The sequence below is a fragment of the Pinus tabuliformis genome, chromosome 3_1, assembly GCF_031772625.1.
Source record: "Pinus tabuliformis cultivar Carrire ecotype Pingquan chromosome 3_1, CPIR1, whole genome shotgun sequence".
Lineage (NCBI taxonomy): Eukaryota > Viridiplantae > Streptophyta > Pinopsida > Pinales > Pinaceae > Pinus > Pinus tabuliformis.
This window is the reverse complement of record NC_142301.1, coordinates 710,722,800-710,741,865: the sequence shown is the minus strand read 5'-3', so window position 1 is coordinate 710,741,865 and position 19,066 is coordinate 710,722,800. Positions and strand designations below refer to the sequence as shown.

At 33.3% G+C, this 19,066-nt stretch overlaps 1 protein-coding gene across 1 annotated transcript; it reads right to left on the bottom strand.

Annotated features, from left to right (window-relative positions):
* Positions 1-9,437: 9,437 nt before the first annotated feature.
* LOC149189207 (putative LRR receptor-like serine/threonine-protein kinase At5g48740) lies at positions 9,438-14,994 on the bottom strand. The gene is made up of 15 exons (XM_089411772.1): positions 14,691-14,994; positions 13,927-14,476; positions 13,343-13,821; positions 13,131-13,260; positions 12,963-13,034; positions 12,749-12,817; positions 12,560-12,631; positions 12,388-12,456; positions 12,004-12,236; positions 11,650-11,858; positions 11,357-11,483; positions 10,802-10,870; positions 10,487-10,676; positions 10,251-10,383; positions 9,438-10,138 (listed from the first exon to the last, which is right to left on the bottom strand). The coding sequence occupies exons 1-15, from the start codon at positions 14,791-14,793 to the stop codon at positions 9,782-9,784; spliced, it is 2,862 nt and encodes a 953-aa protein (XP_089267898.1). The 5' UTR covers positions 14,794-14,994; the 3' UTR covers positions 9,438-9,781.
* Positions 14,995-19,066: the final 4,072 nt, after the last annotated feature.

Sequence of the window (19,066 nt, the reverse complement as noted above, 5' to 3'; positions counted from 1 at the left end):
CCATATTCGATTCATAACAAACAAACGAGGTTGGATTACCTTTGTCTGCAAGCCATTTCTGAAATTTGGCGCATTCCTTCTTCATGTATCCCTTCTTTTTACAGAAGAAACACTTGGAATCCTTCTTGATATCAGCTTGGGAGGTACTTTACCTTTCCCTTTCTGATTGGTTTGAGATTTTTCCTTTCCATGCGTTTCCAGCATTGCACTTTCTCCCAGTTCCATCACTCTCTTCCTCTTGAACACACATGGTCATGAGTTCATTAATTGACCATTTATCCTGATGTGTGTTGTATGAGATTTTGAAGGGTCCATTATTGGTGCGAAAGGGTGTTCAGGATGTAGTGCACTAGGAAAGACTATGATATTTCAACCTCGAGTTTCTTCAATTGAGCCACAATGTCCCTCATTTGCATGATGTGATCACGCACACCTTTCACGCTGGTGAGCCTTAGGGATGAGAACTTCATGATTAGGGTGCTTGCTAGTGCCTTGTTTGAAGTGACGAATTGATCATCAATGGCTTTCAGCAAGTCTCAAAACTTTTCATGCTGATCAACGGAACCACGAATACCAACTGAAATTTTAGTCTTAATGAACATCATGCTTAGGCGATTGGATCACTCCCATCGTTCATAAAGTGTACTATCCGCTGCAGTGTTGGTATTAGTGAGTGTCAGTGGTTCATCTTTCCTAATAGCATAGTCTATGTCCATCCACCCCAAATGAAGGAGAACCCTCTCTTTCCAAACCTTGTAACTATCTCCCTTAAGTTTAGGGATGTCACAACAAATTTCAAAGAAACTTGCAAGTTGTACAACTGCATAAAATTAAAGATCGCATGCTTATGTTAAATTTGAGGCCTAAATAAAATTTCATGCTTTACCAATGTAAACCATGCTTAAAATTGAATCTAATGACATAAAATTTGGTTGTGGACTAAATTTTCAATTCAAGTAGATTCAATTATTCTTTATAATTGAATTTATCAAATTATTCACTTAATTCATAATTCTAAGGGTATATTATGATTATAATTTGATATAAATTCTATCTTAGTTTTGAACTTTATGATAAAACTATTAATTCATAATTCCTGTGGGTTAGTTATGAATATTTTATCCTAATTAATTATATAAATATAATAAAAATTCATGTGGGATAAAATTTATTATATTTAGTATAATTAATTAAAATTTAATGTCTAAATAATCTTTATGTGATCCTAACCAATCATAATATATAATATTATTTAATTAGAGATGTTGTGGCTATTCTCTAATCAATTAAAATTATATGGATCACTAGACATTATTTCTTTTATGCATAAAAATTAATTTGATATGAAAATAATGATAATTTGCATAATCAAAACTATAAAATTCATGCATAATATTTAACGATGGGTCTCGTATACTCATCCAAAATAGCATGTTTTAATTTAAAACAGAAATAATCAATTCATGCAAATTAAATAACGAGCATAATTAATAAATTTTGCACAATAATTATTCGAATTGCATATAACTAAACCAATATTATAAGCATACAAATTGAGCAAAAATTAAACATATTTCCAAATAAATGCCTTAATTCAGAAAATTCTCTAAATATGGCATTAGCAAAATAGAGCATGTCTATAAACACCAGGGAAAAGATAAAAATTGCTCTGATACCAAATGTAAGCTTAAATATGATTCTATAATGCAGAATAAACACTTAAAAGAATCACAATAAACTTTAATACCCAAGAAGAAATACCTCCAACCATTGATGCTTGCTCACACTCCCAATTTGCTGCTGTACAGGATGCCAAAATAAACTGCTCGGACCTTCACCTGGCGCTTGAGGAAATTGACGAAGAGTCAATTAAATTTCTACATGCGACTTCAGATACCGCCTGCTGAGCTGCATTAAAATATTAATACATCACAATACCCATGAGCTCTATGCCTTGGGCACACCGCGTATCACATGTAGGCTAGACAAATCCTACGACTTAGCTAATACAACACCACATGAGCTGCAGGTCCTTTGATAAATCGCAGTGAAGGTGTAATATTATGAGTCGTCCAACCCTTTTTACAAATGGAAGACTTTAGGAAAAGTTACGGGAGCTTCAAAACTGACTGTCCCTGTCACTATTGTAATGCATGGAATTATTCGGACGAAGGTGTGGGGAAAACAAATAAAAGAGGAACTAAACAAATCGTTCCCAGATCTTGTTTGGCTCTTCCAAGCTCTGCTCACTCTAACTAGATGGTGTAAGACTGAAGGGGATTGAGTTAGTGAGCTTGGGGACCAAACAGAAGTATATATAGCCAAGCTTCCATCAAGCTTCTATTGGCTATGTGTCAAGTGTTCCACAGATCATGGTAGAGAACTCCAGAGGGAGTAATGGACCACTCCAGAAGCTCCCAACAAGAAATTAATTAAATGCAGTTGATTTCTGTAATTTAAGGAAATTACTGCAGTTGGTTTCCAGAAATTAAGGAAATGACTGCAGTTTACTTCCGCAATTGTAGGCAACAGTTGGGAAAACGTAAAGGAGCTTAACATTTCAACTATATCAAACTTTGTTTTGCTCTGTTATACCTTAAATTCAAGGACCAACTTTGAAATGTTTATGAGACACCATTATTAGATTCAATGGTGAAGAATGTTTATGCCAGTGGATTCAGTACTTCTACTGTTGAAGGGAAAAACAACAATAGTATTGTTTACCAGCAGGGAATATTTAGATTCTTCTGACTGCAAATAGTGCGCATTCATGGCTAAAGCAAAGCTTGTTCAAGGACGATATAACAGTTATGGATTCGTTCAACTAGACGGCTGCATCTTGTGTTATGATAATCATAATTTTTACAACAACATTGATGGTGAAGGAGACAATATTATTTGCGACACTGGGAAAAGCAATCAGCCACAACAGTTCACACTACTGTGAAAGCCTTTCTCTCGAATTGTACAACTAAAGCTCAATGGAGCCCAAAGAGTTTATGTGCAGATTTAGTCGCTGCCCCTTATGGCTTAATGAAAAATATATACTGCGATTAGTGCTGGAGAGAACTGTCCCAAAAAAACTGCGGATTGTTCCTGGAATTTCACCAATTGCATCTATTACCTTCAAATAATATTTGCAAGACTTTCACTAAAAACATTTTGCTTTTTTTTTTAATACCTTGAGAAGCTAATTTTCCCAAGGATTTCTTAGTTTCACACGATTTCATACAAGTCCTTATTTCTTGAAGAAAACATTGCTTTTTGTTCATACAACAACTCCTTATTTCTTGAAGAAAACCTTGTTTTTTGTGATCACTACTGTAGATCATAGTTACCAAATTCGCCAGAATCAAGCAAAAAATATGAAAATTTGCCGATACGAATACCGTATTATTTGATGAAATTTGATTTGGTTTTCAAGGATAAGTGGTTGGATAAGAGGTTAAATGAAAAATGAGATGCCTCAAAATCTGTTGTTGGTGGTTTAATTAGACGGAATAGATTGTTCATTCACTACTAGAGAATGTTAATGGTGGAAGATTCGACTCAGTTTTTAAGGATAAGTGGTTGAACTTCATTATTATTTTCATAGCTTAAAAAGCGAGTAAAATAGGAAAAGGAAGAATATGTTACACTGAATTCATAATAGTTTATTAATTTAAGCAAAGTCTTTTAGTAGAAATCACAAAAGAGAATTTTTTGGCCAACGCATTTCGAACCAACAAGTGTGGTTCATCATCAGGACCAGATGAAGAGGCAAACCATGGCAACAAGTGTGGTTTATCATCAAGACCAGATGAATAGGCAGGCCATGGCAAAGGCCATGGTTTGCCTCTTCATCTGGTCCTGATGATGAACCACACTTGTTGATTCGAAACGCGTTGGCCAAAAAATTCTCTTATATGATTTCTACCGAAAGACTTTGCTTAATTCATTATGGATCACAAAAGCTTGAATACGGAAATTTGTTAATTTGTTAATTTGTTATAGATTTTAATTTTGCAATGGCTGATTTTATGGAATTTTAGATATTTTTTAAAAATGTTTATATTTATTATGAAGGATTTTAGATAAATCACTGTTGGAATTAGAAAAATATTTTAGATTTAAGTTTAGAAATAAAGAAGTATTGAAGGGAAGTGGTGACTAAAGTATTTTTTTAGTGAATTGTATTTGTAAAGTTATTATATTATCTAGTTTATTGGATGTTATTCAAAATTCAAAATAAATTTAGAAAAAATTGCACTAAAAATATCCTCGTTACAAAAAAAGAGAGTTTAAAATGATAGTTTTTAAGATGTATAGTGTCGATTTTTTTTTTTGAATTAAATATTTTCTATTCGAATTTTTATCATATCATGTCGAATTCGAATTCGAACTTGGTAACTATGTTGTAGATACTCTGCACATTTCTCATTTTAGTATTTCACTATTTTTTGGCATTTTGTTGTTCCAGTGAATGACAAAAGATTCTTGATGTCAAGAAGTTAAGAAGTCGTGGAAACAGATTATGCGTTAATGTTGTTTAGAAGGAAGGATTGCTAGTGCTTTGTTTGTTAGTGGATCTTGTTTTTGGTGGGGATATTAAAGATGTCAGGGGGACGGGAAAGTTGTGTCTTTATTACTCGAGCTCGAGTTGCCTGTATTTCGAAAGATTTTTCTTATGTGATTCAATCACAAGTAGATGAGAAGAAAACTAGGAAAAGAACTCCTAAGCGAGTTGCAGTGGATGATTTCGCTGCCAATGCAAGCGTTCTCAGCGTAAAAGGTGCATAGTTTTAGGCGATGTCACAAATCTTCATGCTCCTATTACCGATTGTTTTTCAACAGCGAAAAACCAGGGTTGGTTCTAAAATGCGATCCTCCTAATCTTATTCTAAGTATTTAAGCCTTTATCTGGATTTGATGCCTGAAGTGCAAGAATAAGGGAAAGTTAGTTTTGCTGAGATTTTTATGATTTTAGTTTATTTTTATAATCTGTTTAACAAGACTCTAGCTCTCCTTTACCTCAGTAAAAAGAATCTAATTCAAAGATATCGATGGCATAGGTTCATGCTCCCAATCCTAGCATTAAAGGGACGGAGTGTAACAAGAAGAAAGAGGCAAGAACTTCAACCAAAACAGTTAAAGACGAAATTCATCCGGAATCGAATCCTCTCACTGATCATAGTTCGAATCATTCGGAATGTCAAAAGCCTCCCGCTACAAAATTAGTAGAGCAACGGTCATTAAAAGGTAGAGTATGAGTTTCAAAACATAAACTCAAAACTCCTTGTAGCAATGCCTATATGATAAATTTGTTTTTTTTTGTCAATCTTTAACTTGGTTGCTCATCAGGCGTACCTTCAAAGGCAAAGCAGGGGGAAAGCTCCAATTCACAAAGTTGTTCGAAGCACACAGACAAAGACAAAGACCACACAGACCCTCAAATGTGTACTACTTGTGTTGAAGATATTTACGAGTATTTTTGAAATGTAGAGGTGTGGATTGTATATATCTCACTTGTAGCTTTAAAACACAGTATAATACAAATAAACCCTTGCATTGTGATGCATCTTTTATACAGATGATTGAAAAAAATGAGTGCATCAGTTTGTAGGTTCATCAAATTGCAAGAATTATCGCCCATCCTTGGGACATATTTGTATAGTATTATGAATGCCAACTACAATACTTACCCCTGTTAGCTTTGATGCTATGAACAATTATGTAAACTTATAAATAGAAATTGATCATTCTACAGAAAATTAGAAATAAAATGTTGTGAAAGAGAGATATCACAGGTAGAAGGTTTTTGACCTACATATTGGTCCAGTAATTTGAATTTTTTTGCAGCTTAAGAGGCTGAAAAAAAAGTAATACATGCAAAAGAGTTGATATTAACTGTAAGTTTGAGGTGTGCTGAAAAAAAGTAATACATGCAGAAGATTTAATACTGGGCTCTGCACAACATGCTTCTCTTGGCTTCAAAGCAGTTGCCCAAATATTGTTTCTGAATTTCTCGGGAGAAGCTTCACAAGCTTGGCGTTGATGCTTAGCATGTAGCTCAACTTCTCATCTTTCTTTGTAAACATCGACTTCCTTTGCCTCACTGTCACCGAGACCCCTCTTGGAGCAATCACCGTGGCCCTGTAAGTTGACAGAAGAGGCCCGACATTAGTGACCATGCACAGATCCATCTGGTCTGGTCTCTGCGATATGGTGGCATGTTTGTGGCATGCTGCGTAACTTGCCTTATCAACATATAAGACAAGTTTATAAGACATAGGTAACAAGAGATATATCCAAACCGCTAGAGCAACTACATTTAATGTTTTCAACTAATGTTAGCATTAGTTTACTCTGAGAATACTGGGCTCTGCACAACATGCTTATCTTGGCTTCAAAGAAGTTGCCCAAACATTGTTTCTGAATTTCTCGCGAGAAGCTTCACAAGCTTAGCGCTAATGCTTAGCATGTAGCTCAACTTCTCATCTTTCTTTGTAAACATTGGCTTTCTTGGCCTCACTGTCACTGAGACCCCTCTTGGAATAATCATCATGGCCCTGTAAGTTAACAATGGAGGCCCGACATTAGTGACCATGCACAGAGCCATCTGGTCTGGTCTCTATGGTATGGTGGCATGTCTGTTGCATGCCGCGTAACTTGCCTTATAAACATATAAGACAAGTTTATAAGACATAGGTAACAAGAGGTATATCCAAACCGCTAGAGCAACTACATTTAATGTTTTTAACTAATGTTAACATTAGTTTACTCTAAGAATACTAGGCTTTGCACAACATGCTTCTCTTGGCTTCAAAGCAGTTGCGCAAATATTGTTTCTGAATTTCTTGGGAGAAGCTTCACAAGCTTGGCGCTAATGCTTAGCATGTAGCTCAACTTCTCATCTTTCTTTGTAAACATCGGCTTCCTTGGCCTCACTGTCACTGAGACCCCTCTTGGAGTAATAACCGTGGCCTTGTAAGTTAACAATGGAGGCCCGACATTAGTGACCATGCACAGAGCCATCTGGTCTGGTCTCTGTGGTATTGTGGCATGTCTATTGCATGCCGCGTAGCTTGCCTTATAAACATATAAGACAAGTTTATAAGACATAGGTAACAGGAGGTATATCCAAACTGCTAGAGCAACTACATTTAATGTTTTCAACTAATGTTAGCATTAGTTTACTCTGAGAAGCGAAATTTCCAAATACCAAGCTAAAAGATGAATATAACCTATGCTTTTAACCTATAGCCTTGAAAAGAGGACAAATAAAATGATTAAATTGATTCATATTAAAAAAAAAATAGTTATTAGTAAGACTAACGGATTATTTGTCATAGTAATAAACTTAAATAAATATTAAAATTCACCATTTCAATTATTATAGTCCCTGCCTTACCTGCTGCAAGGACTAAAAAAATGTTAATTTAGTTACAATTTAGTAAACAAAAGAAATAATTAAAAAAAAAAACATAATAACGGAATGAATTTTTTAATGAATAAGATTATAAAATGTCATCCTTATTTATGTTTGTCATGATGTACTTATTAAAAACAACATAAATTTTTCAAAAGCGATTTTATACTAAAAGGAGATGTTAATTTAGTTACAATTTAGTAAAGAGAAGGAATAATTAAAAAAATATATAATAATTGAATGAATTTTTTAATGAATAAGATTATAAAATATCATCTTGATTTATGTTTCTCATGATGTACTTATTATTGCCCATCATTGGGACGTATTTGTATAGTATTCTGAATGCCAACTATAATACTTATCCCTGTTAGCTTTGATGTTGTGAATAGTTATGTAAAGTTATAAATAGAAATTGATCATTCTGCAGGAAAAAAAGAAGAAGAAGAAAGAGACTAAAAAAAATTAATACATGCAAAAGAGTTGATACTCACTCTAAGTTTGAGGCGTGCTGAAAAAAAAAGTAATACATGCATACGAGGCGTGCTGAAAAAAAGTAATACATATAGAAGAGTTAACTCTGGGCTTTGCACAACATGATTCTCGTCGCTTCAAAGCAGTTGCCCAAATATTATTTCTGAATTTCTTGGGAGAAGATTCACAAGCTTGGCGCTGATGTTCAACATGTAGCTTAGCGTCTTGTCTTTCTTTGTAAACATCGGCTTCATCAGACTCACTATCATTGAGACCCCTCTTGGAGCAATCACCGTGGCCCTGTAAGTTGACCAGGGAGGCCCGACATTGGTGACCATGCACAAAGTTATCTGCTTTGGTCTCTGTGGCTTGGTGGCATGTCTGTGGCGTGCCACAACTTATCTTATAAACATATAAGATAAATTTATAAGACACATGCACAAAGCCATCTAATCTGGTCTTTGTGGTCTGGTGGCATGTTTGTGGCCTGTCGCATAACTTGTCTTATAAATATATAAGATATAGATAACAAGAGGTACATCCACACTGCTAAAAAAAACTACATTTAATGTTTTTAACAAATGTTAGCATTAGTTTACTCTTTCAAATGAAATTTCTAAATACTAACTTAAAAAATAAATATAACTTATACTTTTAGCCTCTCGCCTTGACGAGAGGCCATATAAAATAATCAAACCGATTCGTGTTAAAAAAAATTGTCATACGAATCAACTTAAATAAATATTAAAGACCACTATTTCAATTATTATGGTCCGTGCTTTACTTGCGGCAAGGACAAAACAAATGTTAATTTAGTTACACATTAGTAAATGGAAGAAATAATTAAAAAAAATATAATAACGGAACGGATTTTTTAATGAATAAGATTATAAATTATTATCCTTATTTATGTTTGTCGTGATGTACTTATTAAAAACGACATCCTTATTTATGTTTGTCGTGATGTACTTATTAAAAACGACATAACTTTTTCAAAAAGTATTTTATACTAAAAAGAGATGTTAATTTAGTTACAATTTAGTAAACAGAATGAATAATTTAAAAAAAATACCTAATAATGGAACGAATTTTTTAATGAATAAGATTATAAAATATCATCCTTAATTATGGTTCTCGTGATGTACTTATTAAAAACAACAAAACTTTTTCAAAAGGAATTTTAGATCATTACATGAGAGATGGCCAACTTGGATGTACCATTTAATCGATTATAATATAGAAAATGGTGAAAAATACTTATGTTAATCATGATTAATGGTTTTTCCGTTGATATCAATAAAGTTAAATTGATCACCGGGTCCAGACGGGACATGTCCATTATTACAGACTTTGTGAGATTCCAAATATGCTTCAAATTTCCTATAAATCATAGGAATGTAATATAATATTTTTAACCCTCAAAAATCATTAATTTGTAAAAAAAATTAATGTGATAAATTCTCAAAACTGATATGAAAAATTGAAAATACATAATACCTATTTGATAAAGATTAATTTTAGACATGATGTATAACACTATATACTGCTCAAAAAAAGTGTATATACATTTTCGGATTTTATTCATCATAATGTAGGATGGTGTATATACACACCCACATACCACCCCAAGATTGGACGAGATGGTTACAATTTGCGTTTTTTTCAGCGCAGAGACGGAAAAGTCCCACGACTTTAGGATATAAAGAATATTAAGTTTCCCCATATTTTTTTTTGAGATGCATGCGACACAATTATGTCAAATGCGCGTGACCTAAATGTAAACAATTATCTCTCGGGCGACGCTTAAACAATAATAAATGTAAACCATGCCATCACGAGGGCCTGTCGGTTTGACTCCTTTGCCAACCTCCCTTCAATCCATATCAGCAAAGTGCCAACTTACCTTACCAATTGAGAAATATTGGAGTTGTGATCGTCACTCCACCCTATTCCTCCGTGTGCGGTTGAATCCACGGATAATGAGACCGGCCCTGACGACAAATCACTACTTTGAATACCAGCGTCCTCTGAAATTGAAATTGTAGAAGCACGATGATCCTCATGTTTGATAGCCTCTTTCAGCTCTGCAACAATCTCACTCACGCTCGGCCTACACGACGGTTCAGCGTGAACACATCTCATCGCTACTTTGGCAACACTAGTGATAGATGTCATGTCGTAACCTCCACCCAACTTCTTGTCAATGATTTCTGATATTCTGCTCGGATTATCATTCTCCACTACATACGGCTTCACCTATAAAATATGCCCAAAAATATGGTTAATCTTGCCGAAGATGCACTATAAGTCAACAACATATTCTATTGTTACTGCCTTTAAATATTTTTTCGATGGCAACATTATTTACCCATCTAATGATGTTCAGTTCCTCTACAGGTAGTTTTAGATCTATGGGTTGTCTACCACATATGATCTCCAGCAAAACCACTCCAAAACTATACACATCACTCTTCTCCGTCAACATTTGAGTGTTGAAATACCTGTCAAGTGTCCCCACAAAAAAGTTGATAAGTACCATGGAAAAACAAAATAAAATTATCTCTGCTTTTAATAATGACTTGCAAGTTATTATGTCTGACATACTCTGGATCCAGGTATCCTGCAGTTCCTTTTACGGCAGTGGTAATATGAGTAGCCTCCCCATCAGTTGTCATCTTGGAAAGACCGAAATCGCCTAGTTTTCCATTCAAATCGCTGTCTAACAAGATGTTGGCGGTCTTGATATCCCTGTGAATTATTTTGGGGGTGCAACCAACGTGCAGGTATTCCAGTCCTTGAGTAGAAACCACAGGTGAGTAACGTGAGATATGTGGTTACGGATAAAATTTTACTGTAATCGATACTCAATTTAGATTATAAAAGTTTCATGTACACCCAAAGTAATTAAGAGAGAGTTACCTTGAGCGGCATCTAAAGTTATTTTGAGCCTGGCTCTCCAATTTAGTTTGGAATGATGTGCATTAGGACCTGTAAGAGAAAATAAGAGAAGTAAATGCGTGTTGGTTATGTTAACTATTATATTGACTTAAATAAACATTTTTTTTTTAAGTGGTGTGAGCTTTGATATCAGGAAAGATTTATAGAAACACAGGGCTATCAAAATTATGGGGATAATACTGGACTTGGGATGTATCCGCTTGGGCCATATCAGCTAGATTTTTGATTTTTGCTCATCACATTAATTGGATTTTTATCTCTGGTCTGAAAACAAGTGACCTTCACATCATAAAATACCTTAACAATATACCTATCATCTATTTTACCTCTTGTTTGAAAACAAGTCACCTTCACATCATAAAATACCTTAACAATATACCTATCATCTATTCTATAACCAGTAGGCAACTTAAATAAACATAATTCTGAGCTATTCCAGTGATTCAAATAAACATATCTCATATTTACAATCAGGTAAATCGGGTTAAGGGCAGAGCTGAGGAAAATATAATTTACCAGAAAGATGATCCGTTAAAGACCCTTCCGACATGTAGTCGTATATAAGCATAATTTCTCGTGATTCGTTACAATAACCCAGTAAAGATACCAAGTTTTTATGATGGATTCTGGAAAGAAGATCAACCTGTTCGCCCAATAAAATCACTGACATGAATTTTACAATGTATACACTACTCATGAGTAGACCAAAAACTATGTGGTTAGAAAATGTTACATTGGACCGAAATTGACCCTTGTTAGATCATTCCAATGAACCGTATTATATAATTGAAAATATATCTGAGAATCACCTCATTCAAGAACTCTTGAACTCCTTGTTGGGAGAACTGTGAGAGCAATTTGACGGCTATGTATTTTCCTTCGGGCAATTTACCTAAAAACACCGATCCAAAACCTCCTCGTCCGATCTCCTGGCTAAAGCCTTGTGTGGCCGTTATCATCTCATCTAGAGTGAAGGAACGGGATTTTGTTGAATTTGGCACCGTGACCATTGAGTAGTCTGCAATCCATTCAGGGAAAATAAAGTTACTGAGAGTTAAAGCACAAAAAATCATTTTAAGCCAATGTAAGATAGTTTCATTTACAGGGAAGACTACCACTATGCATCATATTATAATATTTGTAATATGATAGTATTTACTAACCTTGGTACAAGTAAGATCTTGGTTCCATTCCCAGTCCACTTCTTTTGTTGGCAACACCCTGTTTATTTCTCCTGAATTTGTTCCAATACACGACAATAGCTACAATCAACGCTAAAGCGATGATTAATATTCCGCCCAGTGTTATTCCCAGAATAACCTTTAATTTATTCTTCTTTGTTGTATGCAGAGTGCATTTCCCCTTATGCATAAGTAAGTAGGGGTTTCCACAGTAACTGCAACAGACCAAAGATAGACATTTTCCATAAATTTGTCCAGTAAAATAAACCAAAATCTGAACTGGATTAATCATTATGAAAAAAAAATTATGAACCTCAAATGAGATTTATGTCAAAACATAAGGAGTATAAAATAGAATATGATTACCTGAATTTCAATGAACCATTGAGAAGTTGGACAGGAATTACACCACTGAAATTATTATTTTCTATATTCCTGTGAATGTGAGTAATGGTGTATTTATTAATTAATTCCATTTAATTAGACAATGATTATGACACAAAAAGAAAGTAGAGATCGAGGAAAGAGGAAGACGGACAATTCTTTTAGGTTTTTCAGTTCACATAGCCAGGACGGAAGAGGACCGCTCAGGTTGTTGTTTTGCAGATATCTACAAATTTAGCAGTGTAAATTTTAGTTCTATGAAAATGCATATGCTCACAAACTGAAAATTGAATGTTGAGAAAAAACAGACATACTAAAAATTGAATGTAGAAAAGGAACTTACAATTTCTCCAACATGGTTAAACTGGATAAATTTGGCAATTGCCCTACTAAATGATTATTGTCAAGGGACCTGCTAATTTCAACACACGAGTAAATGCTGAATAGTATTATATGATATAATATGCAAGCATAAACTATGTTCCCCTTCATAAGCCTAATCAAGAATTCTTCAAATTTGGCTTACATTTTAGCTAAACAGGTCAGATTTTTCTTACACTTTAACTAATGCGGTCAACTGTCCAATATCGTTAGGCACCAATCCTGTAAGGTTCTTCCCTGACAAATTACTGGTAACAAAACCCTTTTTGTAAAATAAAATTTCACCCATAAATCTCATGAGTTTTATGATTTCAGCTATCAACAAATCCAAGAATTAAACTTACATTTCCGAAATTCTTATGGGTAGAGTAGTACTGCTCTCACATGCAATTCCATTCCACGGGATCAAAAAGCAAGGATCAGAAATCCAATCTTTTATGCCAAACCTGCTTTTGATAGCCTCAAGAGCTTTTACTGCATTGTAAAAGATACTTGGTTAGCAATTTAATCAGAATATCTACAATTCCAGTCACAAAACATTAGCGAGGTAACTTACGATCTTGTGCATATGTTGCTGGTTGGGTGTCAATTATTTTGTAAGTCTCAAAAGCGTTGATGATAGGACCACTGGTAGCGTCACTAGTGCTCACCAAGGCAAAGTTGAAGTCCTCTGCTTGGTTGGATATGAATGTTCGCTCCAGGGTAGAATTATTGCTCAGAGAAGTAATGGTTTCAGACCGATTTTTACCATTTATTCTCACGGAAAAGGATCTGTGTTCAGACATATTTAGCTTCTCGATCTCTGCAAAATATAACAACAGTAGTAATTTGTGACCATTTGTCGGTCCTACAGTGAATTTAAAACCATTATCCACGATAACTGCCGCCGTTTGCATCACAGCAGGTGGAGGAAGTTCCTTGGTATTGTTTGTTGAAATGGGGTCATCACAACTTACAAACCGTAGAGAAATAGAATTAGAAACAATCAAATCTGAGCTATATTTCCAGATCCGGTCGAACTTGTCTTCAGGATACCTGTTTTATTACACATACAAAGCCATTAAAATATGACTCTCAGATTTCCATTAAAAAAAATATCATAACCAATACTTGTTACCTATATTTCTAAAGTAAACTCACCTAAGCATAAAACTTCCACCGACATCATATCTCCATACTGAAATCAACATTGTTCCTGGCTTAGCCTGTTCATACATGCCTGCTTGGAGGGTCCTCAATTCGATAGCGGAGATAAAGGGATCATCAGCTACAGAGGTTCTGATCAAACAGATGTACAGCACTGTGCCAGAACTAACAAATATTGTTTCATTATAAAGTGCTTTATCTGGATTTGAGATCGCTATGTTTCCCATAGCTAACATATCCAGTGTCTCAATAGAGAAAGCGAAGCTTGGCAATTGTCCGGATCCACTGTAATTTCCAAACATAAACCATAGTCTTAAGAGGTAAGGCACATTAGGGGTCACAGGCAACTGATAGCAAGACTTTTTGAGAGGCTTTGGGAAATATCGTAGAGTATCCAACTCTAGGTAAGAACCGTCGCTGTAATCATAGGCGTGCATGATGTCTGCTGTTTGACCTACGTCTATATAATTAGTATCAGTGACCCATCTTATATTGTTTTCCCCAGTTTGATTGGTTTTCCCTCCGCAATCGATACTCAAAAATCCTTCCACACGACCAGAAATTACTTTTAATAAAACAATATCTTGTCAACCAAATATGACGATTGAAAACCAGATGATATCAAATGACGATTCAACCAGAAACTCCAAAAGTGTTATAAAACATCAACAAATCAAATGCCGATACTGATAGGTAAACAGAACAGAAACATTACAACATTCCACACAACGGTGAACTTAGGTTCCATTAGTACATACCTGGTTGAGCAGTTATTAGAGCCAATAAACTCAAGAGGACACCGACTGACGCTATCCAACTGCTCCACTTCCCGTCACGAAATTTGTCCACAGTTACACCCATTTTAAAAAAAGTAGTCCGGCGATCTAGATTGAAAGGAGTAGGATTCGACTAAATTGTTTTCTACTTCTAAGGAAATTGAAAGTGTTCTCTGCATATGATTTCTCGGGTTTTTTGGCTCTGGGTAACCTCTCTGTGAAGTCGAAAACATTTCTGACTCTCCGTGTGGCTGTATATTTAATGTGTATGTGAATGATAAACATAATTGCCCCCAAAAATGCAGCGTTGATTGCGTTTACTAACTTTTATGTCCTTACTTTTCAAATGATTCCCATAGTAAGTGGAATTTTTTTTAATGCATTTATGGTTTTATTTATTGTCCTTTTCCATTAATAAATTTTGGGTGGTTCTAAAAGTAATGTTCTAATGGCTTGCAGTATGTTTTGAAATTATTTAGGTTTGGATGAGTCGTTTTTTTTTGGGGAGATAAGGAAATATGTTAACCGATTAAGATTCAATGTTATTTAATAGGTTTGAAAATTTGTTGTTTTAGGGATTATTAGCTGATTATTTCATGTGGTGTAGTTTTGTATTTGAAAAGATAGTTGTCTCTATTGTTGGTTTAGTTTTGTATTTGAAAAGATAGTTGTCTCTATTGTTGGTTTGGCAACTGAGTTATAATAAATTTCCCATTGTAAAAAGAAAACAAAAATGGTGTTCAATTTAAAATTGTTTTTGATTGGGTAATTGTTTGTTTTCCTTAGATATAAGAAAATAGATTAATGACCTTAAGACCAAGAGTCACTTGGTAGGAGTGAGAGTCTCTCTCTTAGGTACCACCATCTTGGTAATTTTAGGTGGCATGGTTTTTCTTTAATAATGGTAATGAGTTAACCTGCATTAGCATGTTAGAGTAAGTGATAGTTGTAATCACTCTTGATTGATATAATAGCTAAATAAATAAATAAAAATAAATAATCATCTAACTAGTTTTTTTTTCAAATTTACTTATAAATTTAATTTGTAAATTTAATATATTTTAAGTCCTTTAGAAATTATCAAAATACTATATACATTTATAAATTCACAATCAAATTTTTAAAAAATTAAATAATAAATTATATAACAAAATTTTATTAAAATAATTTGACAAAGCCCAGATAAATAGCTAGACAAAACCTGCATTAAAATAATTCATAATAAATTATTCAACCAAATTCTCCCAAAACTCCCGAATATAAAATAATTGGACAAAGCCTACATAAATAATTAATAAATTATCTAACCAAATTTTCCCAAAACTCCCGGATTTAAAATAGTTGAACAAAGCCTGCATAAGTAGCTGGACAAAGTTATAAGCCTAGTTTGACAGAGTTTTTAATATGATTTAAAATTTTTAAATATAAAATTTATTCAAGTAGACACACAGTTTTTTAAATGGAGTAAGATTTAGACAAAGCCTTATAAGCCTGCATATAATAGTTTGACCAAGAGGTTTTGATATGATTTAAAATTTTTAAATATAAAATTTATTTCAGTAGAGAAAGCGTTTTTTAAATCAAAATAGATTTTGAAATGGGTTAAAATTGGTAAACATTTTAAAATTTTAAATATAAAATTTATTTAAGGTAATTTTTACTATAATTTAATTAAAAGCATTAAATTTTAAATTATTAAAGTAAAAATATATTACATCTCCGTGAGAGTTAAGATGATTCAATATTACTTCAATATCATTTATTAAAAACAAATTTTAAAATATAATTATTTATTAATATTTAATTAAATATTATTCACAATATAATTTTATTTTTGAAATCAAAATTTCTAAATAGAATAAAAATCACAATGTCCGTCAGATTATTAATAAAATATCTATATGATGAGAGCATTTGTTGTCTTATCTTCGTCACCATCGGCCTCACATAGAACAATTGACCTAGATATATATTTTCCAGCAGGTTTCTTTGATGGTGGTGAATAGGGAGATGTAGATGGGAGGTATAGATTTGCATTGGCGCAGAGGAACTAATATGAAGGCTAGGCAATTGCATTTTGGAATTTTTTATGGTTTTTTTATTTTTTGGATATATAAAATTTGAGAATCTATGGAGACTATAAAGCCATCATTAATCATGTGTTGAGAATTTTCACAATTTCCCACTCACACCTCCGGAACATCATTCATCTCTATGGCACTCTTTGGCAGGTCACAATTTTGCACATACATAAGAAGCACAACACTATTCCTTATGCCATGTCTAAGATGGGACTTCTGGCTTCCAATGATGGATTGCATACCACTCTGGAAGTGGTTGCTTCATGGATGCTGGATATTTGCCATTTCCCTCACAATGGTTTTCTATTGGTATTATCCAATGTTGTTATGTTTTAACTTCTCTGTAGTATCACATTTCCTGTTTTTTCACTATTTTTGGATATGCTCTTACCTTATTTGTATATGGACATATCATGGACAATTTTACTTAGTTTTTGGTTTTTTATCCTCGTTGTTTTTTAGCTTATACATGGAACAATATGGATGTCGGGGTACTTGTCAAGCTCACACTAGAATTGATATGCTATTTTGTATTTTATACATAGTTACATTTTCTATATGGGCTGCTCATAGATATATAGAGTTTGTTGCAGTTTTCAAATAAACTAGATAAACCATGCTTATTTCTTATTTTTATTTATATATATAAATATAAATTTTTTTTTATCAAATTTAAAAAAACAAAGGGTTAATCCAAAAAACCAAATTTTAAAAAACGAAGCGTTAGGTAATCCAAAAACCAAAGATTCTTTACTTTATTGCAGATCAAAATCAATCCTACTTTATTGGATTGTCTTTTTTAAACCCAATTTTCTTAAATGTATATTTCGAATAAATAGTACGAGGTATAAAGTCCAATCATGTACTAATCAAATTTTTTAATAAATTTCAAGTGTGAATTCCGAGCCAGTTTTTGTCAATAGTTTTTTAAAATAGTCCTCCCAAACTATCAAAAATCCTTTTAATTCAATGCAAATCAAAATCAGAATCTTACATTATCTTACCTGCCTCCAACAAAGGTGTAGTGTAAGTGATCCAAGTCAAACAAATTTGACTTCTAATTATTATACCCGACAAGATATATTGTGATAAATATGATTTGGATTATTTTTTTGGAGTCATATAAACCAAAGGTTGGGTGGGCTGGGGCCACCCAGCAAAAGAAATGTTTATAAATTTATTTTGCTTAAATTTTATATTAAATAAAATCTCTTTAAAAATTCAAAAATGATTTAAAAGTTTTTGGAGTTATAGGAAAGGATCTTGGAGTCATTAAGTGAGAAAATAATATGTGGACAATGTTGGTAAGTTCAAAATAGGTAATGAGATTCAAAACAACGCACGTCCATGCTTTCGATAGCGCAGGGATCATAGCAATCCTTGACCTCGGATCTTGAATGTAAAAGTTACATATTTACCAAAGTTTTAACAAAACAAAATAATTTGTATATTTATACCATGAATAAAAAATTATTTATTTGAAATATCATTGGGAAATAAGATTTGAAGTCTTAGTGCCATTTAGTTGCTTTTATCCAAAGTTCAAAAAGAATATGCATATCCAAAAATTCATGCATTTCTAATGTTTTTTCTCTTATATTTTTAAGTGCATATCCAAAGTTTATATTAGGATTTTCACATAGTTTTAGTGTATATCTAAAGTTTACATTAAGTTAAGAATGGTGAAAAATAAATTAAGTTGAAACAAAGTTACAATATTTTAAATAATGGTTTTTTTTTCATAAATAAAAATTTTGCCATTTTTCTTGCCACCTATTTTGTAAGGGTGTCAGACATGTACACACCCAATTAAAGTACTTCATTGTTCCAACCTTCTTAAACTATCACTTTTGCTGAATGAACACCTGTCACTGCTTGGCTTCCCACTGCTTCACCTACATAAGAGCCTGCCTCACTATATTAAACTTTGCTTTCGCCACTCGCTTTTTCTATTCTTTGAAACTAAACATAGTTTTGGATTTGGTGGTATTGGAAAGTTTTCAACAGGAGGGAAGATTTGAAATATGATTGGGTAATAAGATTTGAGGTCTTATTGTCGGCTTCACTATTTTTATCCAAATTTTACATTAAAATTCTCCCATAGTGTGAGTGCATATCCAAAGTTTGTGTTAGGCTAAGTCATGGTGAGAAATAAACTAAGTTGAAATAAAGTTACAATATTTCATATTCATGGTATATTTTTCATAAATAAAAATTGCCACCGTTCCTGCCACCTATTTTGTGAGGGTGTTAGATGTGCAGACACCTAACTAACAC

What these genes read in the sequence shown, in the direction of transcription:
- LOC149189207 (XM_089411772.1), bottom strand. Translation starts at nt 14,793, where the DNA reads ATGGGTGTAACTGTGGACAAATTTCGTGACGGGAAGTGGAGCAGTTGG. An exon ending in CCCATAAGAATTTCGGAAAT is followed by an intron (nt 13,035 to 13,130) that starts GTAAGTTTAATT and finishes TTTTGTTACCAG; the next exon opens with TAATTTGTCAGGGAAGAACC. An exon ending in AATGGTTCATTGAAATTCAG is followed by an intron (nt 12,237 to 12,387) that starts GTAATCATATTC and finishes GGTCTGTTGCAG; the next exon opens with TTACTGTGGAAACCCCTACT.